Below are 25,852 nucleotides of genomic sequence, written 5' to 3'. Positions count from 1 at the left end.
TTTTTCCTCCAGGCACTTAAGGGGAAGGTGGGGGGAAGAATTTTTTTTTCAAGAAACAGTATAATATTTCCATATAAAAATGACAGTCAACAAATAGTCATTTGTGTATTAACTTGTCAATGTTTAAAACATTTTCACCTTGCTTCTGCTATGCTTGCTGCCCCACCTCACTCAGAAAGGGGCTTAGCATAGATCCAGGGTTTGCATAAGAGCAGGGTATCTGGTGGCCCCTGTGCCCAAAGGCTCTGCCACAGTGGTCAAAGTGTCTAGACTTGGCAATCTATTTGCTCTCAGATCCACAAACACCATATATCTGGGCTGAAATCCAGCTTGTACATACTTAGGATGAAGTGTTTGATTTGAAATTTCCAGTATTATCATTTCATTTCTCCAAATTGTATGTCAAAATTTTGGAGAAATTCTGCTCACCCTGTTTCACTTGGGAAGGTTTATATATACCAATTTACTAGACTAACTAAATTGTTAATTTGTTCAAAGACTACAACCAAGGATATACTTTGCTGAACTGATCAACTATAATGTCAAGAACTAACAAATCACTTGTAAAAGGGTAGAATCACATTTTTTTTATTTATTAATAAGTTTTCTAAGTGGCATTTTCAGTAGTGGCACTGCTGCAGGTTTCTGTAGTGCTTTTGTCCTATAATCTTTATTATCTGAATTTAAATTAAAAGCATTCCTAACAGTGTGCATCTGGAGGTATGCTGTTTTCCTCTAATTCAGCATTTAAAGAGGAGCCCGTGTACACACAGAGTTTGTAAAAGGAGCTCGTCCCAAGCCTTCCTTCAAAAGGAGGCAGCATTACACTGCTTTTTGTTCCTACTTCGACCATTGTCCACTGCCGAAATAGTCTTCTCTGACCAGAAGAAGTCTAAGAACTGTGCTTGGCTATGGATGTAAACACAAATATTTGCAAGGCAGGTTAACTACCTGCTGGCCAACATCAGTAGTAGATTCCTTATAGGATGTGTAACCCACACAAACGTAAAGTTTTGACCATACTAGGCGCATAGTGTGTCTTGTGGACCAGTTCTCAAACCCAGTCAGGAAATAATTGGTTACTCCCTGAGCATTCACATCACTCTTGCGCCAGCAGGCAACTCCTGCTAGGTGATTACTATTGAAACACGCAGATCTGCAGGCAGGAGTGCTAGCCGATGGCTTCCTCCCTCCACAGCATGCCGGCCACCAGCAGGGAGCTTCCAGCTCACTGCCAGCTTGCTCTCTGTGGCCATCTCTGTGTAATCCTGGTGGGCAGCCAAGAGCAGTGGCAACAGCCTGTATCGTTTTGGGAGCCACATTGTTACCTTTATTCTTTTTGTGTTAGGAAATGAGTCCATCTAATCGTCACTATTTAATCTTCATTTGTCTCTTCCTCCTGCTCAGCCTCAGTTGTGCACTCACTTCACCTACACATTAAGCTTCCCAACAGGACTTCCTGCTCTGGCCAGAATAAAGTAACAGTGCTCGTTTCTGCCTTAAACAGCCACGAGGCAGCTAGGAAATTTACGAAACCAAAATAGTGTTGTTTGAGAAGTGTAATAAAATGAATGAACCACTAGCCATGATAATATAGGAGAGAATCAGTGCACAAATCGACAGTATAGGAACTGAAATATGTGACATTATTATGTATTTGACAGAAAAAAAGAATAATGCAGAAATATTATCCACAACATCATTCCAATAAGCTCAATCACTGAAGTTCATGGTAGTTTTATTTTTCACAATAGTCAAAATTGGGAAGAACCCAAATGTAAAGTGAGGTTTGCCCATACAATGGAAATATTAGGCAGAGAGAAGTAAAGTACCAATATAAATGCACTTTCAAAAGTTATGCTAAGCAACGTAAGTAACACACACAGTGCATGTGCACAAACACATACAGAAACAACACACGGAACCACTTTTCTATTTATAGGAACTGTCCAATCTATAAAAAAATATACAGAAAGTAATTAACAGCAACTAGGCTAGGGTAGGAGGAGAAGACCACAAAAGAGACTTTCTTGGGGATGAGTGAAATATCCTAGAGCTAACTGTGCTGATTCTTGCATAAATCTGTGAGCATTAAAGGGTATACTTTAAATGTATGGATGATATGACATATAAATTAATAAGGTGCTTTAAAAATGAACAGAACAGTGAAAGAATGGATGGGACAAACAAACAAAAAAGGGCATGATTCTCTTCAAAGTACATTCACACTCACTTTCTGTCTGCCGCTCTTTAAAATTCCTCTATCACATACGGACAGGAGCATTCCCTGTTCAGTTTCCATCAGTGCCCTGGGCACACACACCCCTCAGATTCAGTCCAAGCTACAGGTGTGTCCAAAGCATTGGCTAACATGGGCTGACCTGGAGGATATTCCTCAGCTTTTATACTGCTTCTTGAAGCAGGGACACCAATTCTGGGGGGTTCTTTGTGCCCGCTTTTCGTAAGCCCAGCTCATCACAGTCTTCGTTCAAGGCTTCTTGACGTCGGTGCTGTAGCAGCTTCTTCTTCCACCGTGTGCAGAAGGCAGCAACCTCCAGCTCCTCTGGATCTGAGGAGGGCCAGCTTAAACCCTGCAGGGATGAAAGGACACTCGCTGCCACGAGCTCTTCTGGGTTCTTCCTAGAGTGGTAACGCTGCCTGTCTGGGATCACAGCTCTCATTTTATACTGTCAAACTACCGTGTTTGAAGACAACCGGACACCCCCCACCCTGAAAGAAGATGAAGAGTAGAACAAAGGGCTTTATCTTTATCCCAGTGAAATGTTCTGAAGACATAATGGATTCTTCTAAATTCTCTCTTAACTGTTAAGAACACTGGCTGTTCTTCCTGAGGACCCAGCACCCTTATGGCAGCTCACAAACACCTCTAACTCCTGTTGCAGAGAATCTAGTCTTTTCTGGCTACTTGGGCACCAGGCATACATTCTTGGGCACAGATAAATATGCAGGCCAAAACACCCACACATATTAAAAAATAATTTTCCCTCCCCATCCAAATTCTTTATCTGTTTGCATCTTGCACACAAAGAACAGATGAAACTGGGTGCAATTTAGTCTAGTTGCACATGACTGCTTAATAAGCTGGACTCAACACCACCACCCCCTTGGGGTTCTAGCATTTATATATCCTCTGAAGAGTTCCCAGAATCCCAAATGCCACACACTCACAGAAACTATCTACAGTGGTCAAAGTCATGTCCCTGCTAGAGCATGAGGCAAATCATACTTAGCTGCTGTGGACAGTCTGAAAAGCCCCATATCCCTGAGATTAACGAAAACATATTCTTACAATGTTTGTATTTCTTAAAGAAACCAAAGTTCTCACTATACCTAGTATTACATCCAGGGGAAATATTTTGTTAGACATGCAAACTGTCTATCTGCAGCTGTCATTTATGACTTAGGAATGCAGCCGGGCACGGTGGCACGCACCTGTAATCCCAGCACTCAGGGAGACAGAGGTGAAAGGAGTTCTGTGAGTTCTGTCTCAAAAACAAAACAAAACAAAACAAGATCCTGGAAGCCATAAAGTGTTGGTTTTACCCCCATGAGATGAAGTCAGACAATACACAAAATTATGTTTTTCTTAATTGATTGGAGAGCTGAGTTTGAAGTTCTCCAGCCTCAGATGTATTAAAAACAGACATCTCTGAGGATAGATGGGAATATCACTGGTTTACATGAAACTCAGCATGGGAGGGAGACAGGGCAGCCATGTAATTGAATAAGAGGTTTGGGGAAAAGTTTTAACAGAACTATGAATGTAGCTCAGTAGTAAGTACCTGCCTAACATCTTCAGGGCACTGGCTTTGACCACCAGAATTGAAAAATAAAATTAGCAAATTGCTAAGGTCCAAATGTCGATAAATTAGTGTGAGTGTAACACACACTAATGTGCACCCACAGTCTTCTAAGACTTCTGATGCTCCCGAGAAAGGCTCAGGTTGGGATAGGGGACTGAGAACATCTATCTGAGATGCAGGCCTTGGGGAAGGGAGCACCGCCTATCACATAGGCATGAATCACTGCCAAGATATTTTTACTGAATAAACCCTTCAGCCACTGAGGAAAGACAGAGTACACCAAACAAGTTAAGCCAGCAAGCCTGACACCCTTACAGTGCCTGGCAAGACTGTCTCACTTCTCACACAGAGGTGCCGGAGAACATGAACTCAGGCCTACAAACCTACGTGTAATGTCAAGTTCCCAATGGAAAGTTATGAGACATAAAAACAAAACCCTCCCAATCCACTGTAAAAAAACAAAACAAAACAAACAAACAGACAAAAACTCAAATCAACTAAAAATCAGATCTGAGCTATGTTATCAGAAAAGAAGGTAAAAAAATACCTATGGTTAATATCTTTAGGTAAATGATAAATCCTACAAAAGAGGGGGGAAAGTGTAAAAAATAAGGAGACCCAAGTATGGCTGTGTACAGTTATAATCTCAGCACTCAAGGAGGCTGAGGCCAAAATCCCGAGTTAAAAGCTCAGACTGAGCTACATACTGGCTTCAAAGCCATCATGGGCTATCTATGATCTTATCTCAAAAACAAAGACAAACCTTATTCAGCTAACTACACAAAGGGAAACACTAGAAACGGAAGAAAACATAGCAAAAGGTGTGCAGAATGCTATGGTAGGCTCATCCTCAGATTGCACACTAAGGAGGTGATAAAATTAAAGCCATGTTAATAGAAACCACGTAAATACAAACACACAGGCAGGAAGGGGACTAGTCTGTGGAAGGGGCCGAGTTGAACAGGTAAGAGAGGGCATCCTTGTGAGAGCCTGCCGTTTGCCAGGTCCCTGCGGCACTCACCCGAAGACAGGCGGCTTCTGCAGCCCTCACAGTCTTGGAGACAGCCTGGAGGAGCCGCTGTGCATTGTCCACAAGGAGCTCCTCAGAAGACTTGCTTCTCTCCAGGGAGGCCTTTACACTGGGACCATTCGGAAAGAAAGAAATCTTTATCCCAGGTTAGGAGACAATCGCCAATAATCAGCGGTATTTGCTGGGTAAGCCCCACATAGAAAGCTGAGACGCTTTGCGTGCCAGAGATTAATGTGTTTTCCTCAGTTGCTTCCCATCCTCCTCACCCCCACCCCCCTCCCCACCCCAACCCCCACACTTCCCCCCAACGCACCCAGCTGTTTCTTTTCTTTTCTTTTCTTTTTTTTTTTTTGAGACAGCGTCTCTCGCTGAGCCTGGATTTTACAGGTTTGGCCAGAGCAGGAAGCCCTGGAGAACCCTGTCTCCACCCTCTCCACCCCCTCAGCCCTGGGATTAGAAGTATGTACCACTACACCCAGCTCTTGGATGGGTGCTGGGACTCAAAATCAGGTCCTCCTCATGCACGTGTGGGGTGAGCATTTGTCCAACTGAGTTATCTCCCCGTTTCAGAGGAAGACTATTCTAAGGGCTCAATTTAGCCTTTAAATAAAAATTTTATTTTAATACCAAGAAAATGTGACTCATCTGTAGCAAAACCAAAGAAAAGTATGTTGCTGAAGAGGGGTCACAAAAAAGAGAGGAGGCAGATCTCTGGGTTCGAGGCCAGTCTGGTCTACAAAGTGAGCCAGGACAGCCAAGGCTGCATAGAGAAGCTCTATCTCAAAAACAAACAAACAAACAAAAACCATGAAGGAGAATAAATTCTGACAGAGCTGTGCTCAGGTCTGCCTGGAGCTGACTGCCTCTTCTAGGGCTCCCAGATTTCCAGAAAGAGCAAACAGCTTAACCTGTAAACACACCTTCCATCTTCAAAATAATCAATCCCAGGCTTAATCTGCTCATTTGGGTTTACCCGTTCATTCCCACCACGGTGAATGTGTTTGCCTCATTCTCCCTAGCTCCTTCTGCCATTTGACACAGGTAAGTTGTTTTTGTTGTGTGTGTGTGTGTGTAGTCTCCCTGCTTGGCACCATGCCTCTAGTGTCTCATTTTGATTATAAAACTAATTTGGTGGTTATTTTTATGTCTATGTCTTAAATAGACAGGTATTGGCAGCTAATCTTGAGATGATCATGTGTCTGAAATGATATTTCCTGGAGAACAGTTGCCACATTTTATTATTATTTTATGTGTGGGTGTTTTACCTTCATGTATATACATATGCCACCTATATGCCTGGTGTTTGTCAGAAGACCATGCCAATCACCCGGGATTGGAGTTAAGAGTTGTGGGCCACCATGTGGGGGCTGGGAATCAAAGCTGGATTCTCTGGAAGAGCATCCAGTGCTATTAACAATGAAACCATCTTACAAGTTGTTCTCTGACTGCCATATGTGTTTCCTGGCATGCTTGTGCCTGTGTATATACATCAAATAAAAAGAAAACAAACCAATAAAGTAAAAAAAAAAAAAAATGCACACTGGTTTGAGCAATGCTAATTTTATATTTCACCCGTGAGAATGTAATAGAAGAACCTGGCATCTGTGTGCATCCCTTGCTAACAGACTTCAGGGTGCTAGGATCTAGGTCCACTCACTAGGGAAGTGAGTTTATACCAAAGTGGGTATTGGTACCACACATCCTCTCCTGCCCCTGCCGAAGAGCCAGCCTGGCTGTAGGATTATGCCAAGACATCCCTCACCTTCAGAAAGTGTAGCAGGAGACTCCCACTTCCTTCCATTTGGGCTCTGGTTCCTCTCTTCAGAGCCCCTGCCATGCTGTTTCCTGTCTGTCCATGACATTAAATAATTCTTAGAGCCTCTAGGAACCGTGTCTATCTCGGTGTCCTCTACCATACCTGAGACCTTTCACTCACAATAGTTTTAACAATCATGCCTTTCCATATGTAAAACTGTTACCACTGGAAATTTATTGTTAGTCAGCATGCCACTACAACTTCTAATGAACTCAGGTTGAACTAGAACTTGTATAATCCTATTATGCTGTTGTGTAATTTATATCAACAGAAAAGCTGTTATGGGGAGGTGATTTGTGTGGAGCCATAAAATGGCTGCCTGATTCTAGCCTGCTTGGAATCCATGAAGCACAGTGTGCTTAGCACAACATGGTGATTTTGCACCCCTGGACCACAGGTGTTCTTTCTTCTTTAGATGTGTGCTCAACCGTTTAGATTTGGCAGGTATGGCATGAGAACTTGCCTCCTGCTTACATGAGAAATTTCCTCCTGCTTTGAGAATTTCCTTGAGAATGTCCTGCTTTGCAATTTTTACTGAGACTAGTTCCTCCCCCCGAATTGCCCATTCTTACTCCTTATAAGCTGTAACCTAAAGATCCTTAAATGAGACTTGATCAGAATACTGTCTTGTCTCCATTCTTCACGTCTCTTGTTCCACCCTATTCTCACCCCCTCTCTTAGGGGTCTCATTCGACTGACCTGTGGGATGGGTCAGTGATTAATGAAAATTACTTGACTCCAGAATTGAGGCATATTAAGTGGCTTAATTTTCTTTTGGTGTAGTGTTGTGAGACAGAGTCTTGTGTAGCCCAAATTGACCTCAGACTCATTATGTAGCCAAGGAACTTCTGCCTTTACCTCCTAAATGCTGGGATTATTGGTGTTCACTGCCACTCTAGTTTATAAATGAGCTAACCTTAGCACACGCTCCCTGCTGGTGGGTTTTGTTGTTGTTGTTGTTGTTGTTGTTTTCACTCACTGTACTTGTCTATTGAGATAGGGTCTTGAGTAGCCCGAACTAGGCTTGAACTCACTGTAGAGCCAAAACAGACCTTGAACTCCTGATCCTCCTTTCTCTACCTTCCAAGTGCTGAGATTGCAGGCATGTGCAATCCCCGGCCCTGCTGTTAATGTAGTCGGGAGTTAGTGACAGAGATTTGTCTGAGAACTGTGATGTCGGGCGATTTTGTCTTTGTGTAAATATCACAGAGTGTAATTTCACAAACTAAGCTGGCTACGCTGTCATTACATATCCAAAGTGTCACTGTGCATGATGTTCTAAAAAAATAGTTGGCTTTTTCATTAGATATGGTTAATATGAAAACAGAGAGCTAACTGACAGATTTTATACATGGTTATTAAGAAAGGGTGTCAAGGCTAACTACCCCTGCAGTGTTGGGAGCACAACAATACCACTGGGGTGAGGGCCCGTGTTCTGAATGGAGGGGCCAGGGTAAACCCCAGGAGGGTAAATCATTAAACATTTACCAATGATGTCTCTCTATCCCCACCGGGTCTCACGAAAACTCAGCCATTCTCCTGTAAGCTCCTTCCTACCTGGAGATGATGCTGAGCTGGCTGCTCATGGTTTGAACCTGTTCCACCATACACAGAAGCTCCTGGGTGCATCTCTGGTCTATGCAGTTCTTAGCAATGATGCAAATGAGCCTGGTGAAGTTTTTTCCAGAAGCTGCGATTTTCCTGGCAGTGGCGATGAGTTGATCTTTGGTCTATATCAGAAATGAAAACGTTAGAATTAGGGAAACACTGCCTTCACAGGTTTCCCCTAAGACGGCATGGACACATTCCAATGCTTACCCCACACTTTTTTGGCCCAACTTACTTCTGCTTGGAAATGTACTCATTTCAGCTCAAGCCACCATCTCCTGAGCCAACTCTCAGGGTTTCTTCTTGGGTTAGAAAGAACCTAACTGATAAAGAACAATCTCCTTCCTTGTGTGGGGGATGTGGAAGGCCAGACAACCCAGCTTCCTAGGCTCACGTATCCCAGGCTGGCTGAGGATGTAGTTGTATGTTGTAGCTGAAGATGGCTGTGGAGTCCTGATTGTCCTATCTCAGCCCCTGAGTGAGGCTGAGACAAGCACACACCACTACACTTGGGTTCTGTGGTGCTTGGGTCAGTCCCAGAACCTTGTACACACTAGGTAAGTGCTCTACCAAATGACCCCAGTCCTAACCAGACATTTTCTGTCTTTTTTTTCTGTTTTGCTCAAAAGCACAATACTTCAGATCTTAAAAGCCTGACTGGCATTAAGATCAGGATGTATGATTGGGGGAACTCGGGAGAATACTGCATAGCTGCTTCCAACCGGAAGCAAGCCTCACTCTTGGAATGAGCCTTGTATTTTCCTTTCAAATGTACTTCTCTGCAGGACCCCAAGAAGTGCAGAGTCTGCGCATTCCTAGACTCTTAGCCACACACCACTGCAGACATCCGAGTCCCATTTAAATCAGAATATCTGATTTGGAATTACATTCTGGAAAGCCACATCTACTTTGGTGACTTTGGGGAAATCGCTGGTTCAGGCAGATGCTGACTGGCTTTGGGAGCTGGGAGGCGGGACCATGAATGAAGGGCCTGAGTCTTGGTGTGATGGAGGTTTGGGTTTGTCCTTGTAGTCATATTGCCGGGGGATGTTCTTTCCTTAGATCCTCTGTTCCGCCCCCGGTCAGACGTGTCCCCTGTGTCTCAGTCTTGGGTTTTGGAGCCATCTGTACCCAGTAGACACACCCACATTTTGTGTCTTTCTTTTGGTCTATACACAAAATAACTGGATTCCCTTTTTAAAAATTCCATATTGGTGTGTTGATAGTAAACAATATTTGCCTCTGTTTAGTCAAGAGTAGCACAGAGTGTGGGGATAGAATCATAGTGGAGGTCATCCTCCAGAAGCCAGCCACTATGGGCTAGCTTTCAAGGGGTCTCAGCTCTCTCTGTTTGGGGATTTTAAAAAGCAACAAGATGAGCAGCTGGTGGTGGTGCATGCCTGTAATCCCAGCACTCAGGAGGCAGAGGCAGGTGGATCTCTGTGAGTTCGAGGCCAGCCTGGTCTACAGAGTGAGTTCCAGGACAGCCAGGACTACACAGAGAAAACTTGCCTCCAAAACCAAAAAAAAAAAAGAAAGAAAGAAAGGAAAAAGACAAAGGAAAGAAAAAGAAAAGGAAAGGAAAGAAAAGAAAAGAAAAAAGAAAAGAAAAGAAAAGAAAAAAAGAAAAAAGGTAGCAAGATGTGTCAGACATGGACCTGTAATCCAAACACTGGGACTAAGGTAAAAGGCTCTGGAAGTAAAGGCCTGACAGTGTTACATATTGAAGCAGTGTCCCCAAAATAAAAACATGTAAATAATCTAAAAAGGTATAAATAACATTCTTGACTCACTGTTCTGGGAATGAATGACTCCTTGATTTTACTACATTACAGGTTTGGCAAAATTCTATTCCCTGGTATAATTGATAACATTATAGTAGCCAAGCCAAAAAGAGGAGGGGAATAGAGGGGGGAGATAAATTTACAGAGATGGGATACTGATGGATCTTCAAGGTGATCTTTCCTTCCAGCACTGTCTAGGGAGGTCAGGGCATCGTTTTTCCAAGTGCTGCCCAATCACCCGCCACCGTGACCTGCTGAAGACCAAGTACCAGGCCTCGCCCTCTCTTCCTCAAGCTCTGAGCCATCAGGAACACCTCGCTGGCCATCTCTTGTGTGATCTGGGCGATTCTGTTCTCACTGTCTGCACTGCCATCCTCCTGGCCAGGCTGGTCCATCTGAGCAGGAGGCAGAGAGGGGCTGTCACTCTGGTGCTGAAAGAAGACACCGGATAGAGGTTTAGAACGACGAAGTCCCTGACACCTGGGCCTCTCAACTGCAGTGAGGATGTTAATTGCACCCCCCTTGTGTGTTTGTGTGTGTGTGTGTGTGTGTGTGTGTGTGTGTGTGTGTGTGATCACACACACGTGGAGGCCAGTGTTCCTCAGAGCTGCCTATTTTGTTTTTGGAGACAGGACCCGACATGGGGCCGGAGTTCTCTGATCAGGCTGTGCTACCCAAACAGGGATTTGCCGTTTCCCTACCACTGTGCTGGGACTGCGAGTGTGTAACACATCTGTGAACGCAGGTTTGTAATCTGGGAATAGGCTTGAGGCCCTCGTGCTTGTTCAATAAGCACTCTATCAACCAAGCCTCCCCCTCACCCCTGAATTGCTTTGAAACCATTTTTAAAGAAAGGCACAGGGAATCAGACTTCCTAAGTCCTCACAGCCCTTAGCCATCTTTTCCAAATGTGTAGGGAAACGGTGGAGAGACCCAGTACTCCCTGTGAGTCTGTGCTCCATCCATCCAGAATTTGCAGAAATATGGCATCCCTGAATCTCAATATAGTCAGAATAGTATATTTCCTTTCTATGAATGTCCAGGCTTCAGGAGGAAGAAGGAAGAACGTGTAGGCTCTTGAAGAGCACAGAGACATGTTAGAGTGCTGACAACCTAGAAAGAAAACAAGTCAGTGTTGCGTTCAACCATAGGCAGAGAAGCTGCTCTCTGCGCTTACCAGCAGAGACTGCCGCAGAGGCGCGTAACTGGTCATGGCGCTGAGAATAGAGTGGCAATGAGTGTTCAGCCCTAAATGAGACATTTGTAGTAACGCCCCCAACCCAAGGCTTAGGGAGCTTCGAGGAAGAGCTAGAGGATGGCAGAAATGCTGTGGAAGGCAGTCTCTGGACATAGCATGACCACTGTGCTCACCAACTCACTGCAGCTATGATTGCCTGTACAGGATCAAGCCAACTGGAACAGTCAACATTCCAGGGGGCAGCACTGATTAGATGCAGGGTTTTGTTTGTTTGTTTGTTTGTCTTGTTTTTATTTTGTTTGGAAGAAGGAGCTGGAGAGATGGTTCAGCAGTTAAGAGCAATGGCTATTGTCCCAGAGGAAGCTTCAAATCTTTCCAGGTTCAAATCCTAGCAACCCAACTGGTAGCCCACCTCTATCTGTAGTTTTAGTTCAGTGTATCCGATGACGCTTTCTGACCCTACGGTGCTGCATGCATGTGGTACATGGCAATATAGATGGACAAAACACTTGTACACATAAAATAAAAAAAAATAGGGATCTGGACATACTGCTGTACACCTTTAAAGCCAGCACTTGGGAGCTGAGACAGGCAGACCTCTGGGAGCTCAGAGCCAACCTGGTCTACATAGAGTTCCAGGCCAGCCAGCACTACCCAGTGAGCAGGGGAGGAAAAGGCAGAGGAGGAAGTGAGGAGGGAAGGCACAAAGGGGGAGAGGGGTGGGAACTGAGGGGCAGAGAGGAGGTAATGGCTAGGAACACATGTGAGCAAGATGCATTGTCTAAATGTGTAAAATTGTCCAAGGGTAAATAAAAGCTAGTTCATTTTTAAAAAAGGAAATTCAGGAATCTTTGAATATTTCAACTCCAACATGCTCACATTGATTCTATACCAAAGGCCTTTACAGTTTTGCTTCAAATAACTGTGAAACTTGAGTTTTACTTTCTTCTAAGGAAACAGTGGCCCTGACATCTATCTGAAGAGTAAGTTGGACGTGACAGGAGGCCGTGTGGTTTTCCAGTGGATCTTTAATGGAGCTCTCTTCTGCCCTTTCTGAATCAAGACAAATTGCCCTGCTCTTGGAAGCGACTCCAATAGCAGAGGGTTGAGAATATCCTTGGTTATCTCTTTGCCTCACTTCACCAGATATGGCCCCTCCATCTTGGAATTAGCAACTCCAGAACTGTGAGCCAAGTAACTTTCCTTTCTTTATAAAGCACCATATCTGTGGTGTTCTGTCATAGCCCCATGGAGTGTGCTAGGACCCTAAGCTAGTGAATACTGATAAATCACCTGGCTTTCTTGGTGTTTCTGTCCTGACCTCACCTTCTGAAAACGTGTCTTGTCATCTGCTGCATCAGTGGCCTGGCTTTAGGTGAGGATGTCCTGTGTGCTGAGAATAGTGGGCAGAGGCCTTTTCTAGAGAGGTCCACTAGCCAGCCTGTCAGGAGTTCGGGAGGCAGGATAGGTGAAAAAAAGGAAATGATTGAGAGCTGCTGACCAAGAAGTCAACAGCAGAGAGTAAAGGCCCCAGAGGAGGGACATGACGGTCTGGAGCTAAGACCGAGCGTGGAGGGGTGAATGAGAATGGCCTCCATGAGCTCATGCGTTTGGAAATAGTTGGTGCCCAGTTGGTGGAACTTTTGAGGAAGGGCAACATGTGTCACTAATGTGTCACCCTTGAGGTTTCCCGAATGCTCTCTGCTGCCTACTTGCAGACCAAGAAGTGAGCTCTCCGAGGGTCTTGCCTGTGTGCCTTTATTCTACCAACATGGACCCTAACCCTCTGGAAACATAAGGCCAAATAAACACTTTCTTTTCCAAGTCAGCCATGGTGTCTTATCACAGCAATAGAAACCCCACCAAATGTGGTGAAGAAACTATGAAATGGCCTTTTAAACACCTATCAGAGACCCTCAGCATCCTGATCTATTGACTCCAAGCTTTTCAGCGCAGGCCTACGGTTGTGTGTTAGAGGCTTCAGAACCGGAGCGAAATACTTCCTGCTGGAGTCCTTTTTATGGACAGGAGTGAGGAGTGTGTTGTTCTCAGAGCCTTCTGACCTGAGTGGCCAACATCGCCCTGCCCTGCCACCCTGCCTTGCAGCTATGGGAGATGCTTTTGGTGCATTGACAGAAACAGAAAGTCAGGGAGTGGGTGGCATTAAGTGTGTGCTGAAGACCCTATGGAGAACCACAGAAGAGGAGGAGGAGCCTGCAAGCTATTTGAATTTATAAGACTGAGAGTTGAGCAGGCAAGCCTAGAGGCTAAAGGAATGGTATATGTTATTCTCCCTGTTATTTTGGTCACAGGGTCCCCTTTGGTGGAAGTGACATTTTGATGAGAAAAAAAGAAGAAAAGATATAAGGGCAGGGGTAAAAACATGATGTGGTGTGATCAACTTTATCTTGGAAAAGCTCTATAGAGGTTTGGAAGACTGCACGGCCGTCCATAGGTCGTGATGGGGATAGACATGGCAACTCATCTATCAAATCCTGGATTGTTGGAGCATGGGCCAAGAATAGAGTCATGCACAGAGAATTCTGAGTGCTTGTGAGAAAACTCCAAGAAAACAAGACAAGAGTCTTGCGACCTCAGTTTCTTTCAAAACACAGAATCGTTCTTGCCTCTCAGTGGATAAGAGTGAGTTTACTTCAAATTATTCATTACAACTGGCTGTTGTTATTTGTTTATATGCCTGTGTGGAAAAACATGTTTTTGCTTTATGCAGCTTGTCCTTGTGATTGTACACATGTTGAGCTCATGAGAACTTTACTCATATGACCTTTATTTTGTTGTTGTTGTTGTTGTTGTTGTTTTGTTTTTTTGTTTTTTGTTTTCAAGATACGGTTTCTCTGTGTAATAGGTCTGGCTATCCTGGAACTCACTCTGTAGACCAGGCTGGCCTCGAACTCACAAAGATCTGCCTATCTCTGCCTCCTGAATGCTGGGATTAAAGGCATGTGCCACCACCACCCGGCTTCATGTGACCATTCTTTATTCTCAGATATGAATTGTTGGCTATTACATGTGACTTTGGCTTGCCTCAGTTTTAGGCTCCACTCTCCCAAGTCCCACCTCCTCTAGAGCAGTAGGCTCCACTCTCCTGAGTCCTGCCTCCTCTAGAGCAGTAAACACTGGATGAAGTGTGTCTGCATGGAAACTGCTATAGCCCTGCTAAGCTCTACTATTTCCCATGACTTCAGTTACAGTCAGCAGAAATACACAAAATCATTCAGATCCTTAATGCCTAGGTGTCTTGTCTTGCCCCAGAAGGACACAGGTGTGTAGGGAGATATTCAACAGCTCTAGGTTCTTCCTTAGAAATCCCTTTCTCCCCCACTATGGTGACTTTTGTTGTGTTCTTGTCACTTGAGAAGGGAGATGAGCTTTGCAGAGGTCAAAGTGAATAAGCAGCCTGAGTACTGAGTCCTGCCAGCAAAGTTCAGTTTAAGTAAGTGATAAGGACAAACTCCACAAAAGCCAATGAAAATCATAGGCACAGATTAGATGTGAAAGAACGGGAAATAATTTTACATGGATGTAGTGAGAATTCTGGAATTTTGGTTTCCTTAAAAAAAAAAAAAACACAGACATAAGAATATGTTTTTGTTTTGATGCCAGTGTGGGATATGGAGCTGCTTCAGCCTGTCTGGGAAAAACTGACTGTGATTTGCCTTGAGCTCTAGCAGAGGTGTGGTTTTGCCAGCTGCGGATAGTTTCTGCGAGTGTGTGACGTTTGGAATTCTGGGAACTTTTCAGAGGGCGTATACATGCTAGGGCCTCAACAGCATTTGATCACTGTTGGTCATTTGCAGTTTGGCAGTAGTCATTCTCAAAGAAGAAGCAAGAAGGAAGAGATTAGATTCAGAGATCTCCATCTTTCTCTTCCTCTCCCCTCTGTCTTTTGTTCTCTCCTATCTAATGATAGGGGGTGAAACTGGGAGACAAAGGGTGGGAGAAAAGCCACAAAGTAGCTAAGGTCAGCTGCCCATGGGTGCATTCATTGCCCCTGTAAGTACCAGAATTCTGGAGTGATGCTGAGACGTCTTTGTGATTTTGGTAAGGGCATGGCAAAGGGAGTCGTAGACCAGGGTGCCTGGTCCCCAAGCTTACACTTTTATAGACTGCGTGTGCTGTTTGCCCTGTGTGAAACAAACATGTGGGTATCAAGTCCCTGGAATGTGCTAGGGTCTTTAGTTACTAGGAAACAGGTCTAGGTGGAGGTAGATGGAAGATGCCAAGTAGCCTACCATAGTGATGTCTGCTGTGGTGATCTTGGTGGTGGTAACTGGCTCATCATCACAGGTCTCCATTGAGTTTTCTGGGGTGCCTGCGGGAACAGCGCCCTGAGAATCCACACTGCTCCCAGAAGTGGTTTCTGCTGTACCATCTTTACAGCGGGGCTGGAGCTGGACAGGATTCTCTTCTAGGGCCTTTGCTGGCTCCTCTCTGGGTTTCAAGCATTGGACAAGGGGTCTCCAGGCCTCCATGTGACCACCTTCCAAGGCCTGGAGCTGAGTCACTGCATGGTGGACCTTAGCTGCCCATTCGCACCGAAGGCAGTCCAGCATATACAACCCCTGCTCCTCTTGGAGCACAGGGACCCTCTTGGCCACCTCCTTAGTGAGCATGAGAATGCTGTCTAGAGATGCAAGAAGGTCTTCCTGGAAGGGTCCCAACTCTTGAGCCCCTGCTACGGTTTCCTGCACAGCTTGGATGGCAGACAGCATGCTCTCCATCCTGGTCTGGGAGCTCTTGTCCACAGCATCTTGGAACGTATGCTCATACGCTGCATTGATGCTGCTCAGGTGGTCAGTCAGGGCCTTGGCTCGAAGGCTGAGTTCTAAGCAGAGAAGTTCAAAACGGGTAGAGAGGCTGGGACATGGCTTGGGGGAGGAGACCAAGATGTGTGCCACGTCCAGCAAGGCGTCTGTGAGTACGTGAACTTCCCGACACAGAAAGGAGACTTCACCCTTTACCTGCTCATCCCCACACAGAACAACAGACAGCCCAGCGGCCTCTTGTAACCTCTGAGAAACATCTACTGCCTGATCTAACCCTTCCTGCAACCTTTGCTGGCTCTTCACTGCCTGTCGCAGGGGCAGCAGGAACAGGCCTTGTCTCCTGCTGAGTCTCTCCATACACTGCATCAGGTCCTGGACAGCTACTGCCCATAGAAGACACCCATTGTCAATGTTCTCTTCCCTCACCGCGAGGGCTTGGAGACCTCCAGAGGACACAACTTGATCCAACAGCTGTTTAGCATGGATCTCTGCCTTTTTCGATCTGTCTTGTAGATCTAAAAGCACTCCCGGGTACCCTGTTGGGTCTGGGCTCTTCTCGTCGAAATTCACAGGGCCACTTTTGGCTGCTGTTTGAACCATCAGGGCCAAATCCTGCTGAAGCTCACCAAATGTTGCCATGCTCCCTGGTAATTCGGCCGTTAGGCTATGGCAAAACAGCTGTCGACACAGAGGGTACCAGTCACCAGCCCTGGCTACCAATCCCTGCCTGGCTTCCTTGGCCCTCCCGGATTTCTGGAAAGCCACTCTCAGAAGCCTGTCACTTCTAGCATCTGTGGCATGGACTTCCTCCCCGGCTAGGTCAATAACGGAAGGTGCCAGTGTTGAGGATTCTTGTACTCTTGTCATCCTCCCTGGTCCCAGGGGACCCCCAGCCTGGGGCTCTTGGACAGTAGAATCCTGCTCTGATGTGTGGGTGCCTGATGAGCTCACTGCCTGGTGATCCCAGTTCTCCACAGTACTGATGACTTTGCTGATGGCAAAGAGTGGAGATCCCCACCCCGGTATGCAGGTGTCAGGGACCACTGTGTAGGAAAGTTGTTCTGCTGGTAGGAAAGAGGTGTTGGGGCCACTTCCCTCTAACCCAGGTACCTGCTGGGATTTCACTTCAGGAGCTGTGGGGTGCTGGGGACTGGGGAGAATGAAGTAAGACCATCCCTTGGCAACGTCAAACCTTTGGACTTGGACCCGGAGCGGGCTGAGGATGTCTGGGTGGTTGGTGCCATCCAGCCCCTCGTGGACTTGCTGGGCTGAATGGATGAGATGTTTTGCCATGGTTAAAAAGGCGTCTGTGTCCAGAGCGCTGTCTGCACCTCTGCTGCCTTCAGCGGCTGCACCCAGGACCAAGGAAGACTGCGCCAGCTGCCGAACCATGACTCTCATCCCGTTCCGGAAAATAGGATCTGGGTCTTGACCCACATATCTGCTCATCACCTGCACTATGTGTGTGGCTCTTCCGCGTAGGAACGCCACAGATCTGGAAAGCTCTCTGGGCGAGCCGCTCCTCAGAGCCCTTGTGTACAAATCCAAGTGTTCAGTCATTTCCTGGATGGACAGACTCAGGAATTCAGGAATGTTGAGAACGAAATCAAAGCATGCCAAGAGGTGTTCGGATTCCCTGGCCCAGGACTCAAGCAAGGCCCGCAGGGTGGCAGGGCTCCAGTCCAGGCCGTATGTTTGGGGACTTGGTGAAAAGAGTTCTTTTGCTTTGACCATTAGCCTCCACAGACCTGCCACGGCAGCCTCCAGGTCTTTGCCTGCTTGCCTTTGTGGGCAGCAGAGCCAGACTAAGTGCGCCACTCGGATCATCCGCTTGGCTTGGTCGTGGAAAGCCTCAAGAAGAAGCTGGAGAGTCTTGGCCAAGGCTTCGCTGTCACACCTGGGCCTAATGGCGGAAGTCATCAAGGCGGCCTGGACCAACCGCTCGAGAGGACCTTGGGTGTCTATGAACGTGTGCAGAATCTGGCGCAGTAACCCCTCGCGGACTCCCCGGAAGAGCGCGTGCGCCGCGGCCCGCAGAGCTTCTCCTTCCATCCCCGAGCTGCTCCGGGCAGGCGGGCGCACCCCGGGTCGGAGCTGCAACAGCTGGCGGCAGCGGGACACCAGGTGCACCCTCTCCCGCGGCGAGGAGCAGGCGGCTAGGCGCAGGCAGTGCCACACCACGGCGGCCAGGGGTGCGTCCAGCAGCCCACCGCCGCGCAGGCGGCTGGGCCCGGGCTCTTCCAGGACCTGCCGCAGCTTCCACAGACAACGAGCCAACGCGCCATTCTGAGAGCTGGCGCTGGGCCCTGGGACTCCGGGCTGCAGCACATCCAGGAGGTCGCCGAGGCTCTGCCTGGTCAGGGCGAAAACGCGGCGCCGCGAGGCCCTCAGCTGCGGATCGCTCGGGTGCCGGAGGTGGCCGCGGGTGGCCGCGAGCAGCGCGGGGACGCAGCTCCCGAGCCTGTGGCGGGCTCGCCCCAGGCGCTCGTCCCGGGCCCAGCGCGAGGTCAGGCCGCCCAGTCGCAGCAGCCCAGCTGCCAGGTCAGCGAGTGAGGCCCGCGACGAGGTGGCGTCCTGCGCCGTCTCCAGGGCGTCCAGGCACGTCAGACACCAACTGGCCGCGGGCACGGTCTTTCTCACCATTGCAGCGTCCTCAAGGAGCAGGACCTGATGGGGCCATCCCAGGAAAGAGACTTGAAGATGTCTGGAACTTTTTTGGAGCCATGTAGCTTAAGCCTAGAGGACCTTAGATTTTCAGTTAACCGGAATGTAACCACATAGAGGACTAATGACTAAATAGGGGGCTGGATCTCAGAATCCACACTCCAGTCTTGGAGGTTTGCGGGTTTGTGCATTTCCTTGTAAAACAGAGGTCTGAATTTATATCTCTGCCTTCACTCCGTATTTAGTGTGGGGCCTAACATGGACTGTTCAAGGATAGATTATTATTTAGATAAGTATGATGGGCTGGAAGTTTAAGTATGATAAGCCTGTTGTGGAAGCTTCTCAGAGGCAGCTTTTCTAGCCTGACTCTGCCTCTCCTAGGCAGCTCCATCGACTCTGGAACCCTAGGGCTGGTACTCAAGTCAAAAGCCTTTTTCTCCCTTTCATTCCCCACCATCAGGTGTCCAAAGCGCTCTGGTTTTGCCTCTACTCTCTCAGACCCCATTGTAACAACTGTCTAAAAGGCCTGTGAAAATACCTGTCAATAAAACACACTACAGAAGTTATACGACAAACAGCAACAAAATAGTTCATGGGTATACGTTTGAACCAAGAACAATATCCAAATCTAAAAGTTATGCTCTGGGGCTGGAGCTATAGATGATCGGTTGAGAGCACTGGCTACTCTACCAGAGGACCTGGGTTCGATTCCCAGCATCCACGAGGGGACTCACAACTGCCTGTAACTCTAGTTCTAGAGGGTTCACAGACACATTCAGGCAAACACATAAAAACACACATAAAATAAAAATAAACAAAATACCCAAAATATACTTAAGTTGTATGTTAACAAGGAATGTGGGTCGGGATAAAAGACTGAGAGCGTTTGGAAACTGAGGGGTTAAACCAATTCCTATTACAGCTTCCAGTTTAGCCCTGATTCGATTGGTAATGAACTCTGTGCGTGTGTGGAAAGGCCACTCAGGAGTTGCTGTGGGAACTGCATGCCCATGCCTGTTCTCCAGCAATGACGAAGCAGCCAGCCAGCTCTGAGGCGCCTCACCTTGGTGGTGTCCACCAGGATCTGCTGAGCGGCGGCCACTAGCTCCTCCCAGTGGCGCTGCTGCTCCGGCTGCAGGTGGAGCTTCTGAGTTACCAGCAGGATGCTCCTCCCGGAGAGCCGCAGAGACTCCGCCACTGGCTTCATTTCTTCCCTGAGCCACTCCTCCTCGCAGTCTCCTGCCAGCCTGGGAGACACAGTGCATGGATTGTGTGATACTAAAACCAAAGAGCCACGGGGAAAGATACACAGCAGGGACAGACCACCAGGTGGCTGTTAAAGGGAAGACTGACCACTGTGGGGATGGGGCCGGAGACTTCTGCCCAAGACACAGTGTTGATTTAAAAACCATCTCCTTTCTTCTCCACCCTTTCTTCACGTGTCTTAGTTTGTGAGTTAGGGCTGTCGCCTCAATGTATTTCTCAGACTTTACAAACTTTGCGCTGTTGCAACTCTGACAGGGTCTCAGAAATTGCCATGCCCATTAAAATAAAGAAAAACACAGCAAATTCTGTAAGATTATTCCTCTATATGTTTTAAAAGTTTATTTTCAGGCCAAGCATGGTGGCCACATGCCTTTCATCCCAGCATTGGGAAGGCAGGGATAGACAGGTCCCTGAAAATTCCAGGCCATCCAAAACTACATAGTGACACTCTGTCTCAAAAGTTTTAAGAAAAAAAATTAAAAAGAATTACTTTCCAGAGAGTTTATGCAGAGTTCAGGTCGCCACTATTTAGTTACATTATATTGAGAAATAAAGACACTATTTTTCACCGTGTCACCGAAGTACTTGGGTTTCAGAAGCCAGAGCCACCAAGTGGCCATGTGAGAAGGACACTGTTTTTAAAATGAGACACAATGTGCAGTTTTCAGTTTAACTGACTCCTGGCTAGACACAGGAACACTCACACAGGTTTTTTGAACATCTTAAATTAATTTGAGCAAAGTAGTGGTTTCATCAAGGCAACCCCATACATTGGTGTCATTATAGTTCATCTCTCACTGCTCTCCAGCATGCTCCCTCCTCCTTCCTGTTCTTCTGGCCACTCCAAACAGGCCCCCATTCTGCCTTCATGTCATAGATGTATGTGTATGTGTGTAGATATGTACATATATCTGTATATGTATTTCATTAACTTTTTTCTCTCCTCCTCCCTCTCATGCTTTCCTTTCTAGTTTCATCTCACACACATAAGCATGCACATTTCTAGGCCTAAGTTTGTATATGAGAGAAAACATGTTTGTCTTTCTGAGTCTTTACATAACGATTATTTCTTTTTCTTTTTTCTTTCTTTCTTTTCTTTTTCTTTTTTTCTTTTCCTTTTTTCTTTTCCTTTTTTTTTTTTTTGAGACAGGGTTTCTTTGTGTAGCCTTAGCTGTCCTGGACTCACTTTGTAGACCAGGGTGGCCTCAAACTCACAGCAATCCACCTGTGTTTTCCTCCCTGAGTGCTGGGATTAAAGAGGTGCACCACCATACCTGGCTTTACAATTTCTTTACGGGTGAATAAAATGTAATTTTACTGTCTACATGTATATGTGTCATATTTTCTTCATCCATTCGTCTTGAAAACATTACTTAAAGATTTGTTTTATGTATGTGTGTGTATCTATACATTGAGTGCAGGTGCCTGTGGAAGCTAAGGTATTGGTTCCCCGGAACTACAGTCATAGGTGGTTGTGAACCACCTGACGTGGGTGCTAGGAAGCAAAATTGGTCCTCTGCAAGAGCAGAACTCACTCTCCACTGCCGAGCCATCTTTCCAGCCCTCTGCAGAGATACTGTTACACAAGTTCTTTAAGAGGGGAAAGTGGAGTGGTGAGGAGAGAAAATTAGAGAGAGAGAATACTATCTGGGATGAGTATAGACTACTCAGAGTAGCCGTCTCTAGGCTGCAGGTTTGTGGATAATATTTTCTTTCTTTCCTCTGCTCAGCCATGTTTCCTAAATGTTCATCAGAATATCTATTTCAGCGCAAGAGGAGTCATAGCCTTGTGCTGGCCTCTTCTTACAGGCATACACTGATGGGCAGCAGCTGATGTAGCAGGTTCCTGCCCCCTGAGAGCTCGCCCAGCATCAGAAGGCAGGAGCTTGCCAGCCCGACACTTAGTGGGGTGTGCTGATGGCCTCCATTTGGCCTTAGCTGAGAACTCTGCAAAAGTTGGTGGAGCCAAACTTGAGTCCAAATGTGAATTATTACATCTCTGCTGGGATAAGAAGGGTTGGACCATTTCCCACGGTCATGAGCACTGATAATTCTCTGTATAAATAATTTATCTTGCCCGGAACAGGCAATACAGCAAAGGCATTTATACTGCAGTGAACACAAACAACATTTAGCTTTGCTCAAGACTTACTGTACTTTTTGTGATTATAAAGTGCATTGTCAGACATTCAGAATCGACAAAAAAAAAAAAAAGTTTTAAATTGGTACAAAAGCACTCTGTTACCAAATTCCTACATAGGTCATTGTGTGTGTGTGTGTGTGTGTGTGTGAATGTGATTACATGGGTTCTGGGTCCATGACTGAGCAGCAAATGCTCTTTACTGCCAGGCCCTTTCTTCAGCCCTTATACAAATGTTTTACATTATTTCTCTCTACACTTTATCTTTTTACCTAACTAGCGTCACATGATGTTCAGACTCTGCCCCAGCTCCATAGCTGTGATGGCTGAGCTTGGTTGTGAAACTGACACACCTGGATGAGGAGCTGTCTTCATCGGATTGGCTTGTAGTCAGGTCTATGGGGAAAGTTCCTTTGTTGGTAAGTGATAGAGTTGGGCCCATCCTACTGTGTGGGTGCCGCTTATGGGCAGATGGGTCTACGCTAAGAAGTAAAGCTGAGCAAGCCAAGGGAGCAAAACAATGAGCAGTGTCACCCCAGGGTTTCTGCTTTTCCTCCCTTGATGATAAACTCTAACTTGTTAAGCCAAACCAACCTTTTCCTCCCCCAACATGCTATTGGCTAGTGGTTTTTTGTTTTGTTTTGTTTTGTTTTTGTTTTTTATATAGCAACAGAGAAGCAAACTGAACCCATCTACATCAATTCTTATACTAATTTATTTTTCATATGTCTTTTTAAGTAAGAAAGATTTTTTTCTTTCTTTTAGACAGGGTCTCATGTAGCTCATTCTGGATTCAAATTGGCTATGTGGCTGTGGTGGTTTGAATAAGAATGGTCCCCATAGGCCTTTATATTTGAAAGCTTAGTAAGTAGGGAGTGGCAATATTTGAAAGGATTGGAAGGAATGGGAGGTGTGGCCTTGTTGGAGGAAGTGTGTCACTGGGGGTGGGCTTTGAGGTTTCAAAAAGCCCATTCCAAGCCCAGTCTCTCTCTGCGTATGGATCAGGATGTAGAACTCTCAACTCCCTCTTCAGCATCACCTCTGTCTGCATGCTGTCATTGCTCCCTGCCATGATGATAATGGACTGAACCTCTGAAACTGTAAACAAGCGCACAATTAAATGCTTTCCTTTATAAGACTTGCCTTGGCCACGGTGTCTCTCCACAACAATAAAACAGAGGCAAAGACAGTAGCCAAGGAAAACCTTAAATTTCGGACCCTCCACACTCCACCTCCTGAGTCCTGGGGTTATAGGTATAGACAGCCATATCCAGTTTATGCTGGAGATGACACCCAGAGCATCTTGTATGCTAGCAAGTACTCTATCAACTGAGCTATGTCCACCAGGCCCTAAAGAGTTAAAAACTATAGTCGGTTCTACTGCTACTTTCCATCGTCTGACAATCTGTCAGGGTAATGGGCTGAAGTTCCACAGAGACATTACCTGCTGGCGACATGCACAAACTCCTCGCTGGCACTGGCCAGCTGTCCCGCCGCCTTCCGCAAGGAGGCGAGCGCTTTACTCTGTACCTCTTTCATCTCCACAGAGATGAGCAGATGACAGAGCTGGATGGTCATCGGTGTAATGATTTGTTCCATGGCCCTGTTCTGTATCATAGGACCAAAGTCATCCCAGAGGAAAGACTCCATATTCGTGAATCTGTGAACAGAAATTATGACACCATGGTAGCTCGGGCTTGTTGACATATGAAAGTATTTCTCTTGGTTCAGTGTTCACCTAGTTTTACATTTACAAATGAAAAAAATCCATAAAATATTAAAGAACTACATAAGGTTTATACTAATGTTGGAGGTTGGTCTAAGGTTAATTACTGGCACTTAAGATCTGGTTACTGCCTGCCGCATACACCCATCCTTGTTTGTGTAAAACTGCCTGTAACATTATACCTGATTGGTTCATTAAATGGCCTATACCTGGGCAGGGCAGAATGGGGAAGGCATGGCTAAGGTTCTTGGGCTTTTGAGGACGGAAGAATCACAAATTAGAAATTTAGTTAAAAGTATGTATAAATTCTGTTAACAAAACTCAGAAATGAAGCTGAGAGTGATGTCACACACTGTTAACCCTAGGACTTGGGAAGCTGAGATAGAAGTGCTATGAGCTTAAGGCTAGCCTGGCCACTGTGTAAAACCCTGTCTCAAACAAAGTATAAAGCAGAAACAAAAAATCAGAAATGGATATAGAAAAAAAAATCTCATTACATACAACTAAACAGAAAATAAATTTAAGATGAAAGGCAAGACTCTAAATAGTTTAATTTTATAGAAGGGACAGAAAAGCTGAATAAATAAAGAGACAGAAAGGACACAGCAGTTTAATTACATTTGAGTGAGGCGCTGGCTAAGCAAATAAGAGGATTTACTAGTCCCTGTTGAAGTGATTCCAAAGTTTATATGGAAAATATTTTCTTGAGAAGAACTACACATCAAAAATAGAGACTAATAGGAAGAAAATGCCTTTAAGGTCACCTTCAGGTGTTGATTGCTAGTTGTAACCTGTCTTGCTTACCTGATTTTGTTTGTTTGTTTGTTTATCTGAATTTATGTATGTGTCAGAGTGTTGGGTCCTCTGGAACTTGAGGTACAAAGAGGTGTGGGCTGGGATGTGGGCACTAGGAACTAAACCCAGGTCCTCTGAAAGAGCTGCCAGTGCTCTTAACCACTGAGCCATCTCTCCAGCCCAGATATCTGGTTTTGTACGAGTAAAACCTTAGGACTTCTTCAGAAAGACCATAGAGCCAGAGGCATGTTCAGACACGCATGGGGCCTCTGAGGAGATTAACGGTGTGCTTCTTTGATCCTGTAAATGAAATGGCAAAGCTTGTGGAAACTTTAAGTGTTTATTGTTCCTTGGGCTTACAGCAGGAGCTTATTTGAAAGAGCGTTGTGTTTTCACGGAATATAATTTGCACCAATGAGTCTCTCTTTCTCTCTCCCTCTCTCTCTCTCTCTCTCACACACACACACACAGAGAGAGAGAGAGAGAGAGAGAGAGAGAGAGAGAGAAAGAGAGAGAGAGAGAGAGAAGGAGGAAGAAGAGGAGGAGGAGAAGAAATTGAAGAATACACCGAAAGATGGAAAGACTCTCATGTCCCTGGGTTGGAAGAACTGATGTTATGTAATGGCCATCCTACCTACAACCTACAGAATCAACACAGTCTCCATGAAAATTCCAGTGACACTCTTCACAGAATTAGAAAAAAAGAAAAAAAAAAAGAAAAAACCAATCAGAAAGATAACATGGAAACAACAAAGACCCCAAATAGAAAAGCAATTCTAAGTGAAAAGAACAAAACTGGAGTTATCATAAGACCTGATCTTAAATTATGCCACGGAGCCATAGTAATGAAAACAGCATGACCCTAGCACAAAAACAGACATGTGGGCCAATGCCATAGAATAAAAGAAACAGAAAACTCTCAGAGCTACAGCCACCCAACTTTTGACATACATTGGAAGGACAGCAAGATGGTTCTGTAGGCAAAAGCTTTTGCCATATAAGCCTAGACACTTCATTCCAGCCCTGGTACCTACAGAAAAAGTATCTATAAAACCAGCATTCCTGGGGAATGGCAGGCAGAGGCAGCAGCTATGCAAGGGAACAAGAGCATCACCAGACAGCCTGGAGCAGGCTGGGAAACAGAAATAACAAAAGTGACCTTATCTCAATGCAAGGTGGAAGGAAGAATTGACATCCAAAAAGTTATTCTCTAT

General features: G+C 45.8%; 1 protein-coding gene across 1 annotated transcript; it reads right to left on the bottom strand.

Annotated features, from left to right (window-relative positions):
• Positions 1-1,731: 1,731 nt before the first annotated feature.
• Positions 1,732-23,771, bottom strand: LOC132648992 (uncharacterized). The gene is made up of 7 exons (XM_060371637.1): positions 23,562-23,771; positions 19,775-19,958; positions 15,514-18,714; positions 10,332-10,493; positions 8,228-8,400; positions 4,846-4,963; positions 1,732-2,591 (listed from the first exon to the last, which is right to left on the bottom strand). Exons 1-7 carry the CDS (start codon positions 23,765-23,767, stop codon positions 2,403-2,405), a joined length of 4,233 nt encoding a protein of 1,410 aa, XP_060227620.1. The 5' UTR covers positions 23,768-23,771; the 3' UTR covers positions 1,732-2,402.
• Between the last annotated feature and the right edge of the window lie 2,081 nt (positions 23,772-25,852).

The sequence above is a fragment of the Meriones unguiculatus genome, chromosome 18 (assembly GCF_030254825.1).
Source record: "Meriones unguiculatus strain TT.TT164.6M chromosome 18, Bangor_MerUng_6.1, whole genome shotgun sequence".
Classification (NCBI taxonomy): Eukaryota; Metazoa; Chordata; class Mammalia; order Rodentia; family Muridae; genus Meriones; species Meriones unguiculatus.
This window is presented reverse-complemented; position numbering and strand designations above follow the sequence as displayed.